The 27,042-nt window shown below is 37.2% G+C and overlaps 1 protein-coding gene across 7 annotated transcripts in view; it reads left to right on the forward strand.

The window, feature by feature from the left end:
* The window catches only part of STK24 (serine/threonine kinase 24), a 52,231-nt gene that overhangs the window by 13,518 nt on the left and 11,671 nt on the right, over window positions 1-27,042 (forward strand). For 3 of the 7 annotated variants that reach the window (XM_058829090.1, XM_058829094.1, XM_058829091.1), the window contains exons 3-5: window positions 21,880-21,936; window positions 24,764-24,872; window positions 24,981-25,138. In XM_058829090.1, coding sequence (XP_058685073.1) covers window positions 21,880-21,936; window positions 24,764-24,872; window positions 24,981-25,138 — 324 coding nt within the window. Of the gene's footprint in view, window positions 1-11,561; window positions 11,700-17,966; window positions 17,986-20,941; window positions 20,960-21,879; window positions 21,937-24,763; window positions 24,873-24,980; window positions 25,139-27,042 lie in introns of those variants that run through there. The other 4 variants (XM_058829092.1, XM_058829093.1, XM_058829095.1 and 1 more) reach the window with 3 other exon arrangements.

The raw sequence follows: 27,042 nt of genomic DNA on the forward strand, positions 1-27,042 counted from the left end.
CTCTTATTACTAAGCTATTTAAGTTCAAAAAATTCACCCTAAGTCTGAATTGAATTATCAAAACATTAAAAGCAATTAATATCAATTGTTTTGTGAAGCTTGAAATTTTTTGTCAAGGTTTGATTCCTGATCATTCTAAACTCTTAAGCTGTCCTTTTGAGGAGAGTGAACCTAGCCTTGGGGTCTGAATGATTTAAAAATTAAAAAATCTGAAAGTAAATTATTTTGCACATTAGACATAGGTGGAGCTAATGATGGAAGGGGTTTCTGTTAACTGTCTTGTGAATCTGTTTCGCTTTCCTCCCACTGCCATATTATTATTGTCAGGATTCAGTTTGAAGTGTGCCAGATAGTTTGCTCTTTTGTTAAGGTTTTCTTTTTTTTGTTATTGTTTATAATTGGATGGATGTAATGGTTTATTACATCTTGAGGCTAGTGGCAATATCTGGAAGCTTTTGGTATTATTTTATTCCTTGGGCAGGCTTTGTTCCTGTCCCAGAACAAAGCTCTTTCTTTTATGACCGTAAGATGAGAATCTAGATAAGAGACTGTTGTCTTTGCAGGATTTGTAGTTAGAAGTAGTCAGAAAATACTTTAATTCAGTCTGCTTTTACTTTTGTATAAGTATTCTCTTTATCAGCTAAGACATGAAGGTTCTGAAAGGGGGACCCTGCTTTATCTCTGTGTTTCTGAGATTGCCAGTTAATTTCCAAAGAAAAAAGGAGTTTTTCTGGATCTGGGAGATGCATGATTCAAGTGAGAGACAGATTTTCCTTCATTACTTGTGCTCTGAACCAGTTTGCTTGGATATCTTACCAGTGAAAGGCTTTGGTAATGATCCTTAGACTTGATAGCCTGTTACCAGACTTAGATGTTATGTGTAGGTTTGATCTCGGAAGTATCAGAAGGCAGTTAATCAGTCACAGTAAATTGGATAAATTTTTCCCCATGGCTTCTACTACTTTTGAAATTGCACTGTCAAGGATTGATAATTAAATGAAGTATGTCATCTGCACAGCTGTGCCTTCCTGGTCTGTCTGCTCTAAACAGTTGTAGCCCTGCTCTGTGACATTCTAGTTGTGTGAGCTGTCCCATCATGTCTGGGTAGTTGCAATGAGATCAAAGCCTTGTGACTGCACACAGATCTCAAATTCCTGCTGCTTGTTCCCTATACTGCCTTCATTGGTGTGCCAGCACTTCACACAGGTATTTGAGTGTGTCTGTGTCTCAGTAGAGGTGGAAGGGAGTGTCATACAGTCTTTTCACTTTTCCTGCTTTTCCTAGTTCAAAGCTCACTTCACCAGGTTGGCCATTCTGTTCGCAAAGGCTTGTGTGACCTGTTTCATGAGGTGGGTTCCATCTCTTCCTATCAGCAGAGTCCTAAACCAAAACCTTGTTGCCAGCACCAGTGGTACAGCTGGTGGAAGTAAATGGATGTAAATCCATCTACTTCTCCTCTCATTGTTTTGCCAAACTGGCATAATCAAGGAGAAGACTACCTGGGCTTCCAGACCCTTGACCATCATCTCCAGAGCCCTGAAATTGAATGTGATAATTTCTAGTTACCCTTGGTGTCATTTGTGCCCACGTGAGAAACCAGCTCTTACAGGATAAGAAATAGAGTATAAGAAAAAGTCTGATGGGAAAGTCTTACTAGTTTTAGAAATGTATAATTACAATGAGTCTGAAAAAGAAAATCCAGTGTTCAAATTTGAACTAAGTGAATGTTGATGTTTTTTGAAGGTGTTATGGCAGTGGTTGCTTTTCCTAATGGAAGGTGAGAAGAGATTGTATGGCTCTGTACCCTGAATGAGTTTGTCTGGGTCCAAGTGTCAGGACGGATACTTGTGCTTATTGTTGTGAGGGGGACCTTCTAATACTTTCCACATCCCTTTTTCTATTCAGTGCAGTACCCTGTGAGTTTTTCAACTTGTGTCAGCTTCCTAAGATACTGCACCAATACTGGCTGTGTGTGACTCAGTTACTTTTGCAGAGAAGTGCAGCTCTTTCTACAGTTATTAAAATGTGCAACTGCTCATGTACTCATTGCTTCAGTTCTTTGTAAATGTGTGTTGTTTGTAAGACACTTGGTGCTACAGAACGTTTGGTCTTCAAAAGAAAAAGCTAATTTCTTTATGCTGTTAAAAATTAATGTGTGGTGGTTATTAGGTGATGCTGAAGTAGAAGTTCTATTTGCTTTCTAAAATAAGAGTCAGGTCTTGTTATCACATAGAGATAATGTGTCATCACTTATACACACACACACACACACACACACACACAAGGGGCTATTTTAATATTTAAATTAATTGCTTCATATTCTTGGCTAGAAATCTAAGTTTATTTGCTGCAGGTCTTTGTTGTATTTGGAAGCCAGGACTGCCATATGTAGTTCTAAGGGTCTGACCATCTTTTAGCTCTCTTTCTGACAGTGCAGATAATCTGTCACTGAGAATGTTCAACACATTTATTTTCCATGTGTTGAGTGATTAGGAGACATTATTTCTTCTGTGATTGGACAGTTTAGCACTAATTACAAGAAAGATAATAATGTCTTATCACAGAACAAACTTCTTTGAACTAAGCAATTAAGAAAACAATAGGATCTCAGTTTATATTGCCAGCCACTTCACCAGTTATCATCCTCTAGTTTGTGCAGCCTCATGCGTGTTGACCGTGTTTCTGGTGGATGTTGGATAGAAAGAGGCACTGTTTATAGGGAATCCTTAATTTAATTTTCTGTTCATTATTTTGGAAGACATATTGAAAATGTTTTTGGAATTGCTATACTTTCTCTAGGTAGGTAGAATGGTTTGGTCTTGAGGTTTTTAATATTTGTTTATTTTCTAATATACCAAATAATCAGTCTTTGAGAAATCTTTATATTCTTTCTGTGTTATTCCACACCTTCTTCCATTAAGCTACGTGATTTTATATGCCAGTGTGTTCAGGAACCTGTTGCTTGAAATTTTAGAAGACTTATATAATGCTGCTGTCCTTGCCTGAGACCTCTTGCTGTCTTGAGATAATGTGAGAAGAGCTTGTCAAGCTCTTGGTTCTGACTGCATGATATACATGCTAAGACAGCTTGAAATATCTATTACAATTTAATGAAAGTTACTTTGTTCAAGAAGCTTTTTAAAAACACTGTTTAATTTCTAGGTTCTACCTAGAAGAGTGTGATATACCCAAAAGCCTTGTTAAATTTTCTTACTGTGCAATTCTCTGTATATCCTAATTGAATATTTTGGAAATATGTTTGCTTTATAGCAAATTCTTCTTTCATATTCAGAGACTAAGCCATATCAGTTCATATGAAATATTGCGGCTTTAGAACAATGAGTCTTAAATAAGAAGCAACTTACTGCTCTCATAAAGCAAGTCGTGCTTTCCCTCTAGACTTTGTTCTGTGCATCTGTTGGAGGTTTGTGTGCATTTGCTGTGGTCAGAGTTCATGCAATCAGAGCAAAAGCAGTAGTGAAGTGGTATCAATTTAGGTTGTCATTCTGAATAAAAATTTATTTGAAGCACACCTTTTTTGTCAGAAATCAAGATGTATTTCTATAAAACAGAAATGAAAATGCCCTTTTCTAAATGCATTGTATTTTTAAATTCAATGGCTTGATGTTCCCATTCTATTGGGAAAAAATGTTTTTGTCTACTGTAGGATATAGTAAGTAGCTAAAGTTTAAAAAAAGTGCTCCTAAAGTAAATTGCAGCTTCATGGTTTACGTGGGTGGAGATATCTACAGGGATTGCTGTTCCTTATCTGCCATGGTGTGTTAAAAACCTGTATTAGTGTTCTTTGCTGTCTTCCAAATTAAGGTTCATCTGCTCCTCTATGATCTGATTAAATGCTCCAAAGACAGAAGAATAGTAGCTCTTTTTAGATCCTTATAGAATTAATTAATTAAACTTCTCTCAGTCTATTTACTTCTTTAGACTTTAGGTTAACAGCATCCACATTCTTCCTTGTAACGGATTAGGGATTCTTTTGGTTTTGTTAAGTTTTTAAAAATTTCTTATCAAATTGGCTGAAATTTGCTCCCTCTTTGGAGTTTTGCTATGTTGGAACTCTTAGGAAGTATTGCTATGCTACTTATTCTAAAACTTTTTCAGTCTAGAAGCTTGTCAGCTCTGCTTTTTGCATCTCATTCTACTTTACCGATTTTTTAAGAGCTTAGTTAGATTTGGTTCTATGGTTGTTTCTCCTATACTTGTTTTTGAAATTTTGCTCATAAATATATGAGCAAATTAATTTGCTCATATATTTCAAATATTGTAGATTAAAGACCCTTGACTTTTTTGCATGTATGTATGTGTACATTACACTCAAAGCTTAGATTAATAAGTGTTTATGGTAAAAGCTGAAATCAGTGTGTTTATTTGTATGTAGATGTTAAAAATCCTTTCATTTCCTCATCTTAGACTTCTGTACATGTGTATATAATGGCAGAGCAAATAATTTATAAGTAGTTTCATCATCCATTATAACTAGGTGCAAGTGATACCAAACTGGTATTGAACTAGTTTGTAGTATGTTTTTAAAAAAAATATTGCTGTATTTTAAAAAAATATTGTTGTGTCTAAGCTTGTATTTCTTCATCCTTCAAATATATTTTTCTAGCATACATTAGAGCTTCAGAGAATACCCTCTTTTGAACTGTTTAAATTTAGTGACCCAAGAAGACTAAGACTTATATTTCCCCCTATATTTCACACAGACACCTTCTCATTTTGTAAATGTATTTTAAGAATTCTTTAAAAAAAGTTTATAGGACGCTGTGACAGAGGGTTCATTAAGGATAGTTGCCAGTAATTTTAACTTTAGGCTTTATGTCACGTAAAACTTGTATGGCTTTTTATTTCATGTCTAGGATGCAATATACCTACTGCTGAAAGTCAAGCTGGTGTTTCTATAGACAGGGAGAACACAGAAAACAGCTTCTGGTTAACTATTATGAGTGACATAGTTTACCCTAATAAAAAAATAAAAGTGCTTTAATGAAGTTTATTAACTCTGAACTCCGTACAGTGAGCTCTGGCAAATGAACTCCAGCAAGAACAAAAAAATACTTATGAAAAATGGTGATTGTGAAATTAATCTGTGGTTTCACTTTTGGTAATGAGATGAATGTGAGGTTGGTAAACAGTGCTGTGGCTGAGCTGTAGCAAGTCTTGTGTTGGTTAGGGCTTTGGTACACACAAGATCAGTTACAGCCTTCTTGGAATAACATGGCCAGTTCATAGTGGGCTGGAAAACTGCAATGAGGTCAGTAAAGAGCTTCTCAGGAGTAGCTGTAGGTTTGGAAAGCCTGTATTCTGGAGGATGACTGAAGTTCAGGCTAGGTTTTGTTTTTTCAAGAGAAGGTTGGAAGTGACTCTGTGTATATAGGAAAGCCCTTCTGTATTTAAGTGCTGATAGTTTAGTGCTTTCTAATCAGTTATGCCAAAATATGACAAGATGAGTGGTCAAGATAAGCAAACTTCATCTGGTAATCTCATGCACTGTTTTAAAGGGAAGACAGCTTAACTATTGGAACAGCTTATATGAGGTGGGTTTTATGCCACTAGCAGGTTTTTGTTTTTTTTTAGATCAGTGTTTGCTGAATTTAAAGAAGCCTGAGCTTGTATGCTTTAGGAGACTCATGAACTTTAATGTAGATGTGTTAAATATTCTAGGTAATGTAACTTGGAGTGTGGGTGTTTATGTGGGACTTCAGTAAATTTAAAGTTGATGTTTTTTTGCTTTACAGGTTTTACTGGTTTACTTTAACATTGACGAGCATCTCTGAACTGATGTGACTTTAAATGTGTGCTGTGGGTCAGCCAGAAGTCAATGGACATGGTGCATTCTATCTTCATTTGATATAGCAGGCAGTCTTTGGCAGGTTTCATTGTGCTTATCGGGGTGGGAGATGGAACAGATTTTTCCTGCTTAACTTTAAGACTGTAGAATCCCCTGCAGCAGGGGCTGCTACCTCAGTGCAGGGAGAAGTGAAGCATGTGAGTAGTTTCTTGATGATCCATCATTGTGCTTTGTGCCCAGCCCCACAGCAGCAGCTCATGCCCTTGCAGACCTTACTTTTGCAAATTACAGTCCCTGAACTTTGGATGCGCGTTAGAACCATAGAGTCATAAAATTGTTAAAGTTGGAGAAGACCTTTGAAGATTAGGCCCAGCCATCAACTTAGCACCGTGACTGCTATGTTCTCCATTAAACCATGTGTTCACTTTTTCTGGACGCTTTCAGGGATGGTGACTACTGTTCCAATGCTTTACAACCCTTTCTGTGAAAAAGTTTTTCTGTGCAGAAATTTCTCGGCCTGGAACAACTTGAGACTGTTTCCTCTCATCCTGTCACTTGTTACCTGGGAAGAGACTGACTCCCACCTCCTTTCTGGTGGTTGTAGAGAGCAGTGAGGTCTCCCTTAAGCCTCCTTTTCTCCTCCACCTCCCCCAGGTGATCCTCATGAGACTTGTGCTCCACATCCTTCCCTAGTCCCGTTGTACCTTCTCTGAACTCATTTAAGCAGGATTAAAATAAAAAGGTGTAACTATCTTTCATGTTTCCTGCTTCAATTGCAGCCATGTTGTTGTCATTGCATTTTGTGAGGGCTTGAGGTGCTGAAATGCCTTCTTCATTGTCTTGGCCAAAGCTAGAAGGAATTGTCTTCACCTGTAGGAATTCTTGCAGCTGGAAGAAAAGGAAGGCTGGGCTTGCAAATTGTTACTGTGGCAATGTTGAGAACAAAATGAGGTCCACTTTCCTGTGAGCCAGCCTGTGTTCTGGTATGCTTACTCTTCTTCTGAAGCGCTGGTAACCCTGTGTTCTCACTAGGCAGCCCTAGCCTTCAGAGAAGTTGAATGAGTGTTGCCTTCATTAGTCCATAGTAAATGTGGGGGTGACGTTTGGCTGGACTGCTCAGAGGGAGGTAGCAAAAAGGTTCCTGTAATGGTGCTGATAGGCTCTCAGATCTTGTCAGGCTACTGACTGAGAGAACGAGTAGAAAGCTTCCATTGGTGGAGCCCCTAGTAGCCATAAATAAGACTAAGGCAAAAGGATGCCAAAGAACCCATAAACTCTGTTTCTAGAGTCATGTTGTTTTGCTGTGAAGTCCTGTTTACATATTAAAATAGTTTGGTTCTTATTTCAGAGATGTTACCTTGAACGATGAACCTTTGTTGTCCATAGTCTTTACTACTTCTGTCTTTCCCTGTAGTCATTTCCTGTGCTATTAATGAGAAAAAAGTCCCTTGTTTGCATTGTCTTTATTCAAAGGTACTGTTTTGAATTCTAGTTTTAGAAATTTGTTAATTCCAGTATTTTCCTTTAGCAGTTGAAGAGATTATTAGCACTTTCTGGAATCTGCATCGTATTGCCCTACTTTTTCACATCTGTTGGAAAATCTGACTGGTAAACAATGATGACTTCAAGAATTTTGCTGTTCATCAGTGTAATCAGTTCTGCATTTTCATCATTTTATGGCTAAGTAGTTCTTACTGTACAAGTAATCAACGTTGTGAAGCATCACCTAGTATATCTCATAGAAAACAGGGTCTGTAGTAACTATATTTTGTGTTTTGTGGAAGTGTTTAACTGTATCATGTTATTCTGATCTTGTTTTAAATAAAAATTTAGAAAGCTTAATGTAAAATACCATTTATTGGAAGTAATATGTTTGTGTTGTCCTTGTGATGGCCTTAAAAGCTGCCTCCGTACTGCTATGATTGCTGATCTCTGTATGGTATGTGTGTAATTTCACCTCAGTACCTGCTTTTAGGCAGATGTAACAGGTATGAAAAATAGGTAGCAGCAGTATCTTGTTCCCCATCCTGCTTACATGTTCCTGCCTTTTAACTTGTGTTGGAACTGTTGGCTGCATCGTGACTTGGTTCAGCTGGGAAACAAGTCTCCCCGAACACTAACAGATCAGCCAGTTCTGCCTTGTGTCTACAGAACTGCTAGGTCAGGTGCGAAAAAGTATAAATAAAAAAATGGTAGACTCGGGTGGCCTAAAAACTGGGAGGTGGGGGAAAGGTACCACAGTTTTTGGTAATGGCTTACTTCTAGATGAGCTGTAAATGAAGTCCTGCATTTAGTTTGACTATACAGATCAGGATGACGTAGCATTGTTTTCTAACCACATGTAGTCTTGTGTCAAATGTCTTTCTGTAACTTGTGCGTTAACTGCTGCGCTTCTTGCTGCAGGCCTCTGAAATAATAAAAAAGAGAGTGTTAATGTGGCATTGAGGTGCAAGCTTTTTGCTGCTGTTGCTGCAAAGGGGAGGTGCAACTCTGCCTTGCAAGTGGCCACTGGGGTTCTTGGAACTTTCAATGAAGTGGTTCAGCTCACTGAGTTGGCAGGGGACTAACTACCTCTTGATATTTTTAAATCTTTTGTCTTAAGGATTAGAGCATCGTACGCTGATGGTTCAGATTAGTCTGAAGTTTTATGCAAGCCCACTGCCAATACATTGTTTATGGAGCTTCTTCCATCAGCCAGCAGTAGAGCTGAAAAAGAGAGTTGTGTGTGTGTATGTATGTATTTATGCCCAGGCTTAGGTGCATTCGTTTTGCGGGCTGGTTCCCCATTTTTTTTCTCAGATAGGCTTCCTGGCACAAAGCTTTTCATCTAGAATGTGATTAGTCCTGCCATCAGATGGCTGCCAGCCTATTGATCTTATGTTCTCATGAACCTCTAAAACATTTTGATTGAAAACTTCTTTACTTACGTTCATCATAATCTGGTGCTCTTACATAGTTATTGTTTTTGTTGCATCTTGAATATTAATGTTAGGTAGTGTGTATTGCTCAATTAACTTTCTTTTACTTAAGTATACTTTGGCATTTCTACAGTTTTTTGGGTCAAATGACTTAGAATAAGTGTCTGTGTGCTCTGTATGTACATAGTGGTATAAAAGCAGAAGAGTCACATTCTTTACACTTAAGGGACATTATGGGATGTTGCTAAACATGTTAGTAAAAATTTTTAAATGATTGAATGCTGAAGTTTCAGAAATTGTTATTTGAGAAAAAGTTGATTAGACTCAGAAATACTGAACTTCAAAAGGGAAGTTTCCCAGTTAAAAGTTTTAAGGACTGTAGTAGTTCTAAAACATTGCAGTTCTTGTATTCAATAGCCAGAGTTTTCAAACAAATTCTTAAGGTTCTTTCATTATACTATTAAATTCTAAGCTGTTGCGTAACAGTTGGGATAAAAATGATTGTTTGGAGGTCCTGAGCTTTCTCCCTTTCTGCTTCCTTCAACGGTTCCTTGAAACAGCAACTTGTAAGAACAAAACAAAAACAAAAGAGGAAGGGAGAATGGAAATTATTTATGTGAATAGAGGGTGTTTTTACCAGTAATTAGAGTCAGGGTAAAATTTGTAAAGACAAAAAGTGGAAAATAATAAGGGGTTTACAGAAAAATTACGTTTTTGAAACTGGAACGACGAGCTTGACAGAAATCTGACTTGAAGATCCTGAGCTATTGTAGGGTTGATGTATGTGTACAATGCCATTAGTAGGAAGAGCTTTGAAGAAGGATTGGCCTATGTGCGTTCTGTAAAGAGAGTAGTGGAATTTAATAACATGAGAATGCAAAAGGGGTAGGAAAAGTGTTACAGCTTGATACACTGCAGAGAAGGGGTGCAGCAGATGTTGGGAGTTGTGGTAAGTGGTAAAAAAGGGATTAAACCGATAAATGAGTTGATATCTGAGCTAAGAAGTAAATCTGATTTGTAACTTTCATTTTGAATTTAATTTGATACAATGGGTAAATAGGAACAGGTGTGAGCATTGGTGCAATTGTATTTTTGGACAGTGGAGAAGAAGGGGTTCCTTTGCCTTGTGTTTGCTGTTGGAATTTTGTTTCTGGTATAGAGAAGGGAGTAATTATAAACCTCCTGAGTCTTATTGATGTGAACTACTCCAGTGAAGAAGGTTTAAGATACACATGTGTAGGGTGACATTTTTGGTGGAGGGGAAATTGCTAATCTCAGTATTCATTGTCTGCAAGGTTCTTTTGTTAGTTCTGCTTTAGGTGTAGTGCAATTTATCTGAGATAAGGAATTCTGTGAACTAATGCTAATTTACTTTTGGTTCCAATTTCTTGATTTGCTTTTGCTTCCAGTTTTCAATTTTGAGACCTTGTACAGTTCATCAATAACCAGTGTCACTCAGTAAAATTCAGTTCCATTTGGCACTTTGATTATGGGTTACATTTTTTTTTGCTACTTGCCTTCTTGGTGCCTATTTGTAAGAGGTGAGTAGATGGTCTGTTGGGAATGTCATAGGACCATATAAGTCACTCATTCATGTGTCTCTGTAAGTGGACTTCCTGGGAAAAGATTTACCCCAGTTAGCAGGTAGGGTTTTTTCCCCCATAAGGCAGTGAAGTACTTACTTACCTGGTGGACAGGGAAGGGAAGGATGAATCCTGTCAGTCCCACTAAGAATGAAAAACGTAACAGTTAAAAGGATAAGGGACAGGATTTTTCACTCTTCCACCATTGTGTTATGAAGCAAGGAGAGGGAAAGTAGCTCTAGACATGTGGGAAGAGTATGGTTTCATGTACATTTAGTGTTCCAAAGTAGTGGTTACCCATTCCTTTATGAAGTGAAATGTGTGCTGTTCTTGTGTTGTTTTGCCAGTTTCTTGAATTTACTAGCTAGGAGCTGATTTTGCAGCCAATTCAAGAAATATATGTCTGTGTGCTTCTACTGTAATATACTTTGGTAGAAGTTACAGATCCAGATTGCCCACTACTTTGCAGCTCTGGGAAATCATGTGCTTAATATGACATGCCTAGGCTTGTGACAGCTGGGCTATAAAGAATAATTTCTATGGTGGAAGGGCATGTGCCCAGGAAATCTGCCAAGGAGGCTGTGAATATGGACACTGTTAGAGATGACTCACATTAGGAAAAACATGGAGCTTGTGGCTTTAGCATGTTGGCATGCAAACACAAAAGTCTGCTAAATGCTCTGCAGAAGGAATCTTTTTTCAGCACTGTGACAGAACGTTCATTGTTGTGGGTTTTTTTGCAAAAAAGTGGCTCTGCAAGCTCTGCTACAACTAGCTTATAGCAAAAAGGATGCATTTGAAGATTAATTGTATACTGCTGTGGTGATTGCAAGAGGTAATTGTTGAAGAGTATCTGCTGCATTAGATAGTAGAATTGACTAGTATGTATGTCTAGGAATTAAAATGTGACATTTTTTCTTGAGACCCGAAGAAGGCAGGAGTTTCAGAGTATTGGAGAATGATTCCAAAGGCAGACAGCTTTTTAATACATGTGTACATACATAAAATACTGTATACTGAGGTGGCTCTGCTTAGTCTGAAGTGTCATATTACCTGTGTTTTTCATGGACTTCACAGAGTCCAAACTGGAATGAGCAGTTCTTCTCTTTACTTAGTTTTGTAGTGCATTGGCTGCCCAGCAGATGCCTTTACTTTTTCCTTTGTGGTTGAACATGTTAGATGGCTGAGAAACCTTGATGAAAGGACATAAATGCGCCACATGCAAAACCACAATGATTTCTTTGATTGCAGGGACCTTTTGGCCAGCTTGCAGTAAGGACTTGTGTTTAGAAGAGAACCTTTGGGCTCATCTGTATCTCCCTCCCCTCAAAGGGATGGCAGCCCCAGGACAGCTAGCATTCATCCTGACGCCAAGAGACTTCAAAGGAGGTAAGCGCCTCAGAAATGCTCCCCAGACAAAATATTTGTCAGTCCTGCACCCCAGCTTGGTAATATTCTTTACTACAGCATTACCATCATTCATGGCTCCTTTGTGACAGTTTTTTGAGAACTCTATGGGGCCTCATCAGCTGGTTGCAGCCCTCTTAAGATTCACAAAGTTGTCCATTGATGTCGATTTGCTTAAGAATGTGTCCCCAGTGGAAGAGAAAAGGACGTTACACTTCTGGAGTATTACTCAGACATATGCTCCCCTCATTCCCTTAGTTTTTTATTTTCATATTTTGGATGAGGTCCAAACTTGTGCTTTTCTTAATTCTTGTTCCTTAAGGATAAAGTTATAGGAAGAAAAAAAGAAACCAAAACCAAATGCTACTTACTTCACACAGTTTTAAACACATTTTTAAAATAGATTTCTGAAATAGCCCTTTATATCCAGATTATTTCTCCTAACTCTTTGTGTACTTAAATTTCTAGTGAGAAATATTCCAGAAAAGTTCTGTAGAAATAAATTACTGCATTTTATTTTCCTTGAGAGAAATATGTCCATAAGAATTATTTTTCCATGTTAGAGATGCTACCTACATGAAACACAGCCATCCAAATGCCTATGGAAAAGTAATTTAGTGGAGAAAGCAATTTAAAATAAACAGAAGTTTACTTTGATATAGTAAATTTAAACACAAAATGCCCATGGTAGCTTTTTAAAGTCTTGTTTTGTAAAAGCAGATTTTTTAGGGGTGACATCAACCCCTTCTCCACCTAATTCAGGTGAATTGTATGAATACTCAGGTCTAGATCTTTCTTTTCACATTCTTATTCCAGTATATGATATATATAATATATATTTTATGTATGTATATACATTTATTATTATATATTCCAGCATATTCTTATTATATGAAAACTAAGAATATGACTAGAATAATAAGGAAGAACCTTCTAAGGGTTTTTACTGTGTTGGTTTTGTTTTTTTTAATTTTTTTCATAGGAATATTTGGGCATGTAATAGACCTTTAGTGAAGATGATCATATGTTTGCTGAACAGCAACTATTATTTTTTTTTTTCTAAGGGTGTGGATTTGGGGAGTATAGTTGGCACTCAAGACCATTTAAGCTTTAGTATATTTAAATATATCGAGGTTATAAAGAGGTGGATTGTCCTGGAAAATAATATCCTGCCTAATTCTACACTTATGTATGTGGAAATGAAGGCGACTTTTCTTTCCCTCTGCCTTGATCTGCCTTTTACTGTCAGTGAAAGTGGAGGTGGTTGTGTTTGGGGTTTTGTTTTGTTTTGTTTTTTTGTGTTTTTTTGTTTGTAGCAGTTGTGTGTTTTGTTTTCTTTTTGGGTGGGGGACGTATTTTTAAATAAATTTGGTCTTATGCCTGTTTCTCTAGAAATTCAGCAAGGAAGAGTAGAAACAGGAATGAGAATTGCTAGAGTGCTTTCTATTCTACTAAGTATCTGTTGATGGACATCTCTTCTGGTAAAATGAGAGAGCTAGCTATAGACAGGAAGTGTTAGATTATTTGGAGGCTCTGGAATTCATGAAATACTTAAAAAATTAATTTTAAAGGTAAATCTAATTACTCCTATTGTCAGTTTTTCCTGGAGGAAGCCTGATATTCAAAACAACATTCTTCTCTTTGGAGCCTTTCAAATTAATAGTAGAACTCAGTTGTTCATTTAGGAAGCAAAATAAATTTTAACTGTTTTCTTTAGTAGTATACAAGATGATCTACTTCAGAATGGCATGATTTTTAGTCATACTTTCTTGATGAATAGTTTATCTTAATCTGTATTTCATACCATCTGCTTTTGCTTCTCTTACACCTCTAAACCCCAAGGTGGTATATTAATTTGTAAGGTTAAAGAAAACAAGTTAGTGGCATCTTGCTGTTTCAGTACTTTTTCACCTTTCTAAGAAAATGGGACAGTACTTGAAGACTCTGCTCTAAAAGCATGGATTCTTCTGTCAGGATGGGGAGGGAGAGGACAGCTTATCCAGAGGATGTCTTTGGTGACATACCTGTGTATGTATAGTGTTGTTATCTCACAAAATAGTTTCTCTTATTCTTTGAAACCAGCAGTTGTCTTTTCATGCCATCTGACTTTTTAAGTGCTTTGAAACAAGTGTCTTTAGAAAATACTAGTGTTTGGTTTTACTTAATGAAATCTGTAACAACATAAACAAATAGCTTTCAAATAATACACTAATCTATACAATTTCATGTTGTAGTAGTAGGAGGAATTAGATGGAAAAACATTAGCAGATGATTAGGTTGTCAACGAAAAGCTCAAGTGAAGGCTTAGGTGCACTGTGGAACTCTGCTTCATAGGAAGTGTTGGAATAATGGTGGTGTTCTTATTCCTTATTAATGAGGCTAAAAATTTTCTGTTCTTTCAGATATGGAGAAAAAAATACAGTGCTTACTGAGATTGCCTTCAAGAACAAACTACACTGTCTTAGAAAAATTATGTAAATTAGCATAGAAAGGTATATTTTTTTGACTTAGTTTTCTCCAAAGACAATTCCAAAAATTTTGAAAACATTATAGCCTTTCCTGAAACTGTTTAACAGCTGTAGGACTGGAGCTTTAGAGTAATACAATTGATTTGTCCATTTGGAGTGGAAAGGACTTTATTTACTACTTGCAGTAACAGAATTGGGTACCTCTAATGTTCAAATTTTGGAGAAAATAATGTATCTGACTTTTGGTATCAGTGGTTCTATCCTTTGTCAAATCCTTGCAGTCTGTTGAAAGAGTTACTCTATGGCTTTGAGCAATCAGACTGGCATCTGGATAGGCTGCTTGAAGTTCAGGGGTGTGTTGCTTACCTTCTGTCCCTTTCCAAGGATTGTATATTGAAAATAATGGAACAAAAGAACAGACAGTGATATGCTACTAATTTCTGTGCTGTTAACATATGGCAGGTGTAGTTCTGATTAGATTAAAATTGAGCCAAAAATAGATAATATGTATATACATAACATTTATAACGAGTCAAAAAATGACAAGAATTGAGGCCATGAGGTAGATCTGAATTTTATTCCTTAGCAAAATTGTTCATTTGCTGAATAACAGTAATAGCCTCCTTGTACTTACTCCTGAAGAACTCAATTTTGGCAGTTGGTATCTGTGCTAATAATAGTCTGCTGGTCTACAAATTGAGCAGTCAGCTATTGGAAAGTTTGCAAATCCTGATGAATTTCAAAGATGTAATGGCAATACATCAACTCATAGGTCTCCTCTCTCTAAAGCATTAAATAATCATTCTCTTGTATGTATATTATTTGTTATGATAGGATGAGCTCCAGGGCAAGGACATGTACAATGTTTATTGTTGTGGAAAGTTTTGGGAGCAGGAACCACAAATGCATAAATGCCATTTCTTGTCGTTGCCTGAATGCATCATTTATGGCATCATACAAAATGTGAATTTTTTGTGCCTGATCTGTATCTTCGTGTGTAATCTCCCAATGTCCAGGTGTGTTAATAAATAACAAGAGCTCAGGGTTCTTCATCCTGTATAATGAGATAGTGGCTACAGTTGTGACTTGGTATTGATAGGAGAGAGTGAATAAATAAGACGGTGCCTGAAGTTGTGCTTGATGACTCTCTGAAGAAAGGAAGGCACTTTGAAGAATTTAGATATATGAACTATCATATCCCTTAAGGTATAGATCTCTGGTTAATCATTCTTCCTCTTGTTATGAAGGGTGTCATGGCAATAAATGTTTTCAGATTCATTTTAGACAGGTAGTTTTGTGCTCCTGTCTTTGGTGGGTTACATAGCTTGTTTTGGGGCAGGCCCTTCTTTTTCTGTGGGTGTGGAGTGGGTGAAAGCATCTTTGGCATTACGTGATTCTGCCACCTGGTGGTTTTGACGAACAGCAGGGGCTTCAGACAGTTAAAAGCACAAGCGTAAATAGATCCCGAAAAAATCCTTCTTTCTTTCAAAAATGGAGGGAATCAGGTGGAAAGGTGGCTTAGATATGGAAGACAAGGTCCATGATGTCTGCATCTCATTTTTCAAGTCAAGCATTTAGGAATCAGTACTAAAAAAATCAGTATCAGTATTAAAAAACCTTCTGATTTCTATACCTGTCAGGTTTCTCTGGGCTTTTAAATACGAGATTAACAGAAGCCAAATCTCCATGTAGCCTAATTCCTACTTGTAGCAGGAATGCAATTTAGAAAAGTTATCCTGTTGTATGCATTGTGTATTTCAAGGTTCTCTTAATCTGGTTTCTTATGCTTGTAGAACTATGAATATCAATACTAAATTTATACCAGTACTTAAATATGAGAGTATTTTCCTAGTCCTTATTACTATGGCATAATTGAAAAATTAATTAAATTACCACACATCAAGTTGTGCAGTGATTATCAGTTTTGGTACTAGTTTGTTCTTTTCAGATTAGTTGAAGTTGTGTCTTTTTGTTTTTCAGTATTATAGATTTTTCTCTTAATGCAGTGGTCAATTTAGCAAATATTTTATTTCAATCAAATATATTATTTCTAGTTTCTGATTGTTCATAGGTATTTTAATGCTTAGCAAATAGAGATTCTAAGTGGTGTTTGGATATGGCTTGTGTCCATAACTAAACAAGCTTTTTACATGTTTATAAGTACACTTTGTTCTGCTGTTAATTGTGTACCATAAATTTAAGGTGGGAAATGTCTTTTCTCACAATGAATTCAAGTTGGAAAATTCTCACAATAGGTGTTGGGAGATTTTATTTCACTTAAAAACAAACATATGCATACTGTTGTTATTACAGTTTTCAAATTGTGCAGGTTATTCAGTGCACTTATTTCAGGGTCCTTCCAGTCCTTCTCTTTTGTGACTGTGTTAGATTTTCCTTTCCAGTCTCTCCTTCCCACAAGAAAGGAGAAACAATTTCATCAGTACATACTTGTGTTGATTTCTTTAGCTTGGTCTCTTCTGTATAATATCATTGTGCTAAGAAATGTCTCCGTTCTTTGCATAAAAGAAATATGAAGCATCTCTGAAGGTAGGCATCCCCCATGTTCATTTAGATTTTTTTTAACTTTGTAAGCACTTAGAAATAAACATGTTAATATTGGTTACTTGTTTCTGTAAGTCTTCTGTCCTCCTCAAATTTCAGTTAAAATGTACCTTTGAGACTCTATAGTTTTTTGGTGGATGGCCTTTTTTTTCTCCCAGTGTACAGACTTGAATTTTTACATACTAGAAATTGTTAACCTACTGTGTCTGCACTTATTTTGTAAGTACTTTCATGGTATAGAAGTAACTTGATGAAGGAAACTTCATCAGAGGTAAAGTTGCTATTATAAGGTTTTCTGTGGTTCCAGAGTTAAAATCAGAAGTCAGACCTCAAGAATAGCAACCACAGTTTGGAAAGGATCTGCAGAAACTCTTGTCAGAGTTTCTTCTAGATTCCAAAGCTGTTCCTTTCTTCAGTTTCATGGTATCAGAGGAAAACCCCTTGTTCTTGCTGTGAAAAAGGAAATTTTCCTTGTGCCCTCATTAATCTGCTCATCTAAGTTATAGAGAAATAATAATCCTAAATTTGGATGGATGATTCACCATGGCTTCACTGTATTTTGAAGAAAATTCAATGCTGTGTTGTGGCTGATGCTTAAAAGAAGAAAACTCGTCTTGCTTCAGATCTTAAAATGGAGCACTGAATGTTGCTAGTGTCAGTATATAAATGTAGTATCTTCTTGAAAGTATAAGTGATTATGTGTAATATAGAATTACTAATCTAGGCTATGGAAGAAAATGCAGTGCTTTCAGAGCTCTGTTTGAGAGCAAAAGGGGAATATATACTGAAGAGGGTGAGAAGTTCAAGCAAAAGAAGAATTTGGGCAGCTTTAAAAGGAAAGTGACAGTAGGTGTTAGGGAATGTGAAGCATGCCAGAGATACTCAGGAAAGAAGGAGGCATGTTGCTGTGGTGATGCCAAAGTCAGTTGATAGTAGCACTGTGCTGGCCTTGTGCTGTTGTTACAAGGCATTATCTCTGCTTTGCATGGCCAGGTTTTGGTAGTGGGGGGGCACAGGAGCAGCTTCTGTGAGAAGCTGCTGGAAGCTTTCCCGAAGTCCCGTAGAGCCAGTGCCAGCTGGCTCCAGGGTGGATGTGCTGCAGGCCAAGGCTGAGCCTGTAAGTAACTGTGGCAGTGCCTTTGGGATAAGAGATTTAAGAACGCAGGAAAAAACCTGCACAATTGCAGCTGGAGAGAGGAGTGAGAGTAATAAAGGGGAACAGCCCTGCAAACACCAAGGTCAGTGGAGAAGGGATGGGGGAGGTGGTGTTCCAGGTGCTGGAGCTGAGATTCCCCTTCAGCCCCTGGTGCAGACTGTGGTGAGGCAGCTGTGCCCCTGCAGCCCATGGAGGTTCGGTGGGAGCACAGAGATCCATCTGCAGCCTGTGTGGGAGACCCGCACCACCCACACAGCTGGATGTACCTGAATGAGACTGGGACCTTATGGGAAGCTGACACTGGAGCAGGCTCCTGGCAGGACCTCTGACCTTATGGAGAGATGAACCCACTCTGGAGCAGGTCTGATAGGGCTTATGACACTGTGGGAGACCCGCAGGCTGTTCCGTAAGGACTGCACCCCATGGAAGGGACCCACACTGGAGCAGTTCATGAAGAAGTGCAGCCTGTGGGAAGGACTTCTATTGGACAAGTCCATGAAGGACTGTCTCATATGGGAACAGGGCAGGAGCATCAGGAGCCTTCCCTCTGAGGAGGAAGGAGTGGCAGAGACAACATGAGATGAACTGACCACAATCCCCATTCCCCATCCTGCAGTTCCATTGTGAGGAGGAGATGGAGAAAATTGGAAGTGAAATTCAAGCCCATGGAAAAGGGGCCAGGGGAGTTGGTTTTAAGATTGGGTTTCACTTGTCATTATACTACTCTGATTTGACTGGTAATAAATTAAATAAATAAATAAAATAAATGTCCTCAGTTTTAGTCTGCTTTGCCCATGAGGGCAGCTGGAGATTGTTCTCTCCCTGTCCTTACCCCTCACCCCATGAGCCTTTTACTATATTCTCTCTCCCATATCCAGTTGAGAAAGCGTAGCAATGCATCTGAACAGCTTGGGCCATAGTGTGGACCAGCCAAACTGTCTATAGAGCTGCTTATCAGACCCTCTGGAATTTCTCAAGGTTGCTGAGACATAAACTGTTCTAAAAATAAGAAAGAGGAGGCTGAGAACCAAGAAAACAGGACCACAGGAGCCAGATAAGAGAGAGTGCTTGAACATCTGGACTGTAACCAATCCTGTGCCCTGAGGGGTGTGTGCAGAGCACATGGACAGGATAAGGGCACCAATGAAAAGATGTGTGATCGTGTTCAGTAGTTTTAGAATGTATAGAGAAGTGTGTAATGTCAGCAATAAATGGGATCTGCGAGATCATATTGGCTCGTTGGTCAGAGGTCTTGAGAGCTCCTGCAAGAAAGGGAGTGACAGAGTGCTTTTGGGGAATACCCAGCATCCAAGCCCCCACAGATAAAGTCAGTATAGGTTGTTGCCTCTAAGATGAAATACATATTGAGAAATTCATTACAGCTGTCTCACCAAAAGGATTTATTTGCATCTCTTTGTTAAGCAATATATGCAGATTTTATAAAAGAAAGCTTAAAATTCCGAAAATAATTAGGGAAAGGTGGTAGGATTCACTACCGTAGTAATTAATTTTATTTGAGTGTTCAGATACTTCATATGAATGATGGAAACTTTAAAAATAACTTACAATCAAAGGATTCAGATAAAAAGATGTCATAATTGTAATAGATTGCTATTACTGAGCTTTACACTGGGGTACAGATACAGTTGTGTGTGTGTTTCTTAACTGTATTTCCATACTTCGTTTGTTTTAAAATGTAGAATTACTGAGTTTACTGGATCAATGGCTTTTGTATTATAAATTCAGACATGTGGCCTTAGGCAGCTGATGATGAAAGTTTCAGGAGAAAAGACTAATTGAACTAGAAAAAAATAATTGAAATTATAAATGAGGATTTAAAAGACTATGAGTAATATAAAATGTAGTAGTGTAATTGTGTTATATGTAATTAAAATTCTTATATCTTTTTGTTAGTTATATTCTACCTCTAATTTCTAGTTTTCAGCTGGAGAATTTGGTACATAGTGTTCTAGAGAGTTTCTCTTTTGGGAAATTGTATCTTATTTTGAGTTGTTACCTCTAAATCCTTGCAATAATAGAGGAGGGAAGCTGCTTCTTGTTGACCTCTGTGTGAGATGTTGTGGGTGTTTGGAGGTTCTCCCCTATTTTTTTTTTCTCCTTCTTATTTTCTTCCCTGTTCTTGAAAGGTTCAAGGGGTTTCTTTACTTCCTTTACCTTGTTCTTTCCCAGCCAGGCATTTCCAGTAAACTAGGAGGTAGTGATGCAGTTGACATGTTTGTGTTTAAGTTACAATAAAAATGAAGTGTAAGGTTTGAATATTCAGGAAATTTCATGTAGCTTTAAAACACATTTTATCAGCAAAATATAAATATAACATTTTGATGAAGTTTAGGATGACTCATTATAAGACACATCTCAGTAATGTTCTTGTTCAGGAGCTGCTAAGACCTGGAGCCTCGAAGGGATAGGAAAAACATGAAACAATTTTACCAGAAGAGCAAGTATATCAATACTGTAAGGGACTCAATCAAGATGAGTTACAGTTCTTGCAATATTAGTGGTGTCTGCAGAAAGTAAGCTCTATCAGGATGTTGTCTGTCAGTACTGAGATAGAGTAATTAAAAAATATAATCTTCCTAAAACATGTGTTCTGGCTCTCCTAAAATATTTTTAACAAGACTGTGTTTGTCAAATAGCATGAATTGATTCCTAAAGAAAGGTATCTAAATTTAGCTGAATCTGTGTGTTAAAAATAGTGGATGATGAAGGAACTCTAATCCAGGGTCTTAACTAAAAATAGTATGGCATGTGTAACTGGAGGTAGAAAAAATGCACATATACCTACAGCAGGAGCATTCTGAGTCCAGAGAGGGGGTGGATGCAGTGAAGTATAGAAATAATAATGACTAAAAGACTTGAGTGAGTCCTAAGGGCTAAAATTTTAATCCCTGAGAGGATTTAGATGAAGTTATGTCCTGAAGTACATTTACTACTTCTCTAAAAATTTGAATCCGTCCTTATAGATGAGAATTCAGAGTCAGATGCCCTGGCTGTGAGCCATTATTTTAATGTGAAGTTTTATTTTGTTGGATAAGGTAAATGAATACTGTTTCTATTTATGTGCTCCTTGCTCTGAGAGATATCTATATTATTATCCTAGAGGTCTTGGTATGTACCATAGAGGTAAAACTCACAAAGCTTAAAATAACTTGATAATCATAAACACTAAACCACCAGTGTGTATGTAGTAGATTTTTGGGTTTGCTTTATTGTGTTCATTGTATTATTTAGGGCTGGTACTGCAAGGAAAAGCTGGACTAACTGCTTCTCTTAGTGTATTTGGGAAGCTGATGCTGTAAACAGTGGAAGGAAATTATTTGGCCCAGTCTCTTTCTTAGCAGAGTATATTGTGTATCTTGTGTTAAACAGTCCTGTAATATGTACCAAAGTTTTCTTTGGGAATAGTAGCTTGATGTTGTTAGCAACAACTAGATGAAGCTAGTAAATTGTTACAATCATCTTAAACAATCCTCATTTCTACTTTGCTTCTTCTTTCTTGAACACAACTGTGCAAAATTCTATACCATATATCAGATGCACAAGCATTAATGGAGAAAACCTACTTGACTGTTCAAGAAAATGAAACAATGTAGAAAAATAAAGAATAAATTATATTTCAATTTAAACTAGAGAGTCAAGCTTACTAAAGAAAATATTTAAAGATGATCAACAAAATCGAAATATTATTTTCTAAGGAAGGGTAATATGTTATATGTAACACTATTTGATATTTGGAATATCCAATAATTGGAATTTTAAAATGAAAAAGCGTTCTCCTCCATACACACTCTTGAGTAAGTAATCCAAAGATACTTTTGAAGAACAGCTAAATGTTAGTGGTGTTTCAAAACTACAGATAATTTCTTCAGCAAAAAGAATGAAACAAGTCCCATTAACTTAGGTTACTATTTTTTAAAAAATTTTGAATACATTTTTATTGGTTTTTATTTTGCAGGATACAAAATTATGGATAATAATGGAATATCTCGGTGGAGGCTCTGCCCTTGATCTAGTAAGTAACTTATGCATGGTTTTTTTTTACTTTACTTCACTTAATTATTTTTCTATCTTATAATTCTGGACACTATAATAGATCACGTTGCTGTGGCAATATTTACTTTCAGTACAGGAGAAAAGTATTTGTCAGTGCCAGAAAAATGTTTTTTTCCATGAGGCATGACTGATTATTTTTGTAAATAGAAGGGAACTAAGCAACATAATATTGGAAGCAGGATATAAACATCTTAGAATGCTAATCTTCAGTCAGCCAGAGAGCACTAGTGCCTGAAAATAGTTTTTTGTATCTTTTAATTCTGCCACCCCAACTCTTCATAGTTTATACATTTTCGCGTATCTTCCTCACCACCCCCTCCCCCAAACAAATAAACAAAAGGTTCCCTGTTTGAAGTCTTTCTGAAGTCTAAACAGACAGAAATACAATTTAGGCTGGTATTAAAAATAATATTTCGAAGAAATAGAAGAAGCTGTGGACTCCATGGAGGGTAGAGAGGCCTTTGCAGGGAGCCCTGGATAGACCAAAGGGCTGTGCAATCACCAAGCATGTGAAATTTAACAGGAGCAAATGTCTCATTCTGCACTTGGGATGGAGTACCCAGATTAGAATTGAAATTCGAAGGGGTCAGTGCAGATCATGTTTTCTGTGACAGGATGCTGACATTCACTTTAGCTATTAAAAAGCACCCAAGCCCCCTCCCAAATGACACTGTTCATTGCGGATTTAAAAAACAGTGTTATAGAAATAATAATGCATGTTTTAAGTAAGTGAAAATTTTTACACAAATTGAGGCAGAATATCTTTGTAGCAGAGTTTGCAGTTGTCAAATGGAGTAACTGATAAATGCTTGAGAAAAGAGCTAAAGAAACAAGGTCACTGTAAAGGGATTCTGCTGGTGACATCCGGAAGACAGGAGTGGGTATTAAATGTGGACTTCTTGCAGATGTATATTTTTGAACCCATTTATACCTTTAGCTTCCACATCTGTTAGGGGTTCTGTGGTTGTGTAAAAATTCATGATGTTCCATATAAAGATATGATTAAAAATGTTCATTTATTGTTGTGATGGCTTTTTTTCTTCCTGACAGAAGAGCAATTAGAAGTGGTGCATGCTTTTATAAATTAGTTATTACTTCCTTTGTATAGGTATAAGAGAGCAGAATGAAAACACATGTTACTATATTTCCTTCTTTTTTCCTCACACGAATTTCACTTGTGTGAAGACTATGTGTTTATTCTCTAAATTTGTTGCCTGGAAATAGTATTAAGTCCTTGTTCACATATTAAAATGTTATTGAAGAAATTGCACCACAGAACTGAAATCATCATGTAAGTGTCTATCAAGCACCTTTTGTGTGCTTCATTTGTTCAGGTGCATGTTCTCCTTGTTCTAATGTGCACATTACGGTTCTCAACTGGAAGCTGGCGTGCTTTGCCGCATTTTCATACTCGAGGCAAGAATTACCAGAAACCTTGAATTCCATGTTGAGTGCAGACATGTCATGCTAGCTTGGTGTTTTCTGTACTTGAATATGCACTGGATGATTTCAAAATCCTGCCTCACATGAAAAAGTACATATAGTGCAACTGCATGTACATTTTTGTTCAAACTCTGAGTATAGCTCAAGTTTGTGACCGAGGTAAAAGTGCCAATATTCTCTGATTTAGTCTATTTTCAGTAATTCCTCCTCACTAAAGTGAGCTGAATCTGACACATGAGGTTTTACCCCATTAGATGTGCTGTGTCATGTTACCAAGTCTCAAACTTGGCTGGAGCAAAGCTTTGAGAACGTCTTAGTGGGTTTCAGGTAGCGGTAATATTGTGTGTATTATCAGAGCTAAGGAAAAGGAAAGATTGTAATTAAAGCTGCAAAGATAAAGCAAATGCATTGTTACATGAAATAGTACAGCTGTTGCTAGGCATGAGGATTTCGGAGGGATATACTGTTTTTATTTTTCATCTGAATATCTGAAATGCTTTCCTTCTCACAGAATGAAGCTTAGGAGGTGCAACTTTTTGATTGTGCTTCAGTGAGTGCTATTGTGGAGTAAACTAGAATAGTGGAATATTTCCAATATTAACTGTTGGGCATAAAGTTTCAGTGTCTCTTGAGATGCCCTTATTGTTTAAGAAGTCTGTCTGAGTAGTGATCTTTCCTTTGTTATTCTCACTTTTAGAATGTATATCAAATATAAAGATATTTGGGATTCTCTAACACTACTGATTATTCTCATAAGAAGAATTACTTGGTATCTTTTAACAATTAGCAGATTTATATTTCCAGTATTACATGAAAAAAGTTAACATTTTAAAATATGTAATGTCCTCTCAGCCTATCAGTTTGAGTTGTGTTTTAGAGAGTTTCTCAAAATCCAGTGCAGTATGTAGTCATAGACTGTTTGATTGATGTACCTTGAACTTAGCCTCTTACTCAGGCTTTGGGATTTGGGTCTACATAGGGTCTGTGGAGTTGCACATCTAAGTTCAGTGTAATGTTAACCATCATACGCTTTTCAAAGGCATAGTATATCTGTGACCTGACCACAAAGCAATAACTTGAGACTCTGTCTTTATGGCACCTTTAACAAATTTTATGTAATATTTTAGATAAATTATTTCTTTGCCTGTTGTTCATTAGGCCACTTAGTTTAGAACCATGTGCTTTTAATAAGGCCATATGTTTTGTCTCACATTATGAAGTTAAAAAATTGGAAATTTTGAGGGGTGACAGAAGGAGTAATTTCTTTTTATAGTCACATTGTTATTTCTGTTCTCTGTTTGTCCCTTTTTAATACATATTTAAACATTTCTTGTATCTCCTAGTTAGAACCTGGCTCACTTGATGAAACTCAAATTGCTACAATATTGAGGGAGATACTCAAAGGACTCGATTACTTGCATTCAGAAAAGAAAATCCACAGAGATATTAAAGGTATGATGAAAGATTATCAGAAGAACTCATGCAACCTGAATGAGCACGCTTATATTGTCAAATGGTGTCAAATATCTTAATTTCTGTTGTTTCCTCTTCTTTATTCAGCTGCTAATGTATTGCTGTCTGAACAAGGGGAAGTAAAACTGGCAGATTTTGGAGTAGCTGGACAGCTAACAGACACACAGATAAAAAGGAATACCTTTGTGGGAACACCATTTTGGATGGCACCTGAAGTAATAAAGCAATCAGCATATGATTCAAAGGTAAGGTACTTCAAGGCATTGTCCCTTCCTTTTTCTTATTTGAATTACATAGGTTGGTCTTCAGAATGCAGCTAATAACTTTGGCTGTGTCTACATGAGGGTGTGTTCAGGTGACACCTAGCAGCTAAAAACTGTTGGTGAGGAGAGATTTCCTAATTTGTATCCAAAGTTTATGTTTCCTAGTTTATTAAGACAACCCAGGTGGCAAGAAATGATAAAGTATTCTAGAGTACATCCCATCACCTTTTATCCCACTCTATTGATGAGTATTTTTGGCTGTGTAAAAGTGGAAGAGTACAAATATATACAAAATGTTAATATTCTTCCACTTGTTTTTAGAAAAAAAAAAATAGCCAGCAACACAGTTGAAGAATATGGATTTGGTGGATGTGAAAGTGTTGTTTGAATGGGCTGTTACTCATCTCTGGCAGAATGTGCTGCGTGGTTCTGTGCTACTCCAACCCTCTTCTTTCAGATTTGCCATTCGGGAGGTGTTAATATTTAATACCAAATTTATCTATATATACAGGATTTTGATTTAGCAGAGTGGCACATCAGCATGCTGAAATCTCAACACAAGTACAGTATATCAGCTGTAATACATAGTTGGGTCACAACAGAAATGTGATTCCATTACTGTTCGCCGTATTCTCCCCAGTATGGCACTGCGTGTCTCTCCTTGCCAAGAAGGAATATGCCCATTAAAGCCAGCTCAAGATGAACTTTTTTCAAAGTTCATTGTGTTGGTTACTTGTTTTTTATGCTTCTATTTGTTTGAGGTACATAAACTGCTCTTTGCTGCCCCTACCTTCTCCCTGCCCCACATTGCCTGGCTAGCTCAGCAGGACACCCACGTTATCAGGAAAGGCTCTTTGCCCAACGCACTACTGCAGCTGTAGGTCTGAAACGAAGGTCACCCTCAAGCCCAACCTGTGTTAAGATGGGCTTTCTTTATGATAATTATCAGTATTTCCTTACGTTCTTCCCTGAGCTCGTCTTCCTTGCCTGGCTCCTCTGATTTCCCTGCAGAGATTTGTTGATTGGCCATATCTCCATGCAATGAGACAGGTTGGGATGTTTCTTTCCACTTGCCATGGCTGACTCTGGTCTAGGCTGTAGTGTTGCTTAATTCTCTATTTGATATCTTTCTGTAAAGAGGCTATAACAAGCAAAATGCTGTAGAGCCTGCAGAAGCTTAAACAACCCCAAAATCACGATTTGAAAAGTTGAATAAAGTTTTTTTGAATGGTGGTTGGTGTTTTTTCCTGTGTGTTTTTGTGGGGGATTTTTAGTTTATTTGGTTTTTTTGGTTGGTTGGGGTTGTGTTTTGTTAGTTTTTTGAGGTTTGGCTCCAGGGAATGACCATCACTTGAACAAAGTATAATTCAGTCCTTATGTTTTCCATTCTGGCTGTTTCAGTCTGCAATGTCAGATGAACATAAGAGTCTTGGATACTTGTTGAGGGTTTCCCAATTAAAGCTTGAAAGGGCTCTAGCTTTAGGCAGTGCTTCTACTTCCTGTCTTGATTTCTGTTTTATCTGAAAACATGTTTTCTTAACACGCTTCATTTTTCATATATCTAGTTCCCTGTTCTTTCTACTATAAAACTTGTTCTGTAAGAATAGATATTTAATTTGAAGATGGCTTTCTCTTGCACATAGCCTGTTTTCTTTGACTTACAAGAACTTGAAAGCCAGACTGAATTCTGCTCATTAGATTAGAAGAGGAAAGGCTTCTGGCAGTGCTACAGTAAATAGAGTTACCAGTGACTTGCTGACTGTCGTCTGAACTTGGAAGAATTTTTGTTCAAGATTTGAAACTCTCAAAATCACAACATGTGATAAAACTTAATGATAATGTAGTGGCACCATGTCCTGAGGTCATGCTTATCCCTCTCCATTTGG

The sequence above is a fragment of the Poecile atricapillus genome, chromosome 1 (assembly GCF_030490865.1).
Source record: "Poecile atricapillus isolate bPoeAtr1 chromosome 1, bPoeAtr1.hap1, whole genome shotgun sequence".
NCBI classification, from domain to species: domain Eukaryota; kingdom Metazoa; phylum Chordata; class Aves; order Passeriformes; family Paridae; genus Poecile; species Poecile atricapillus.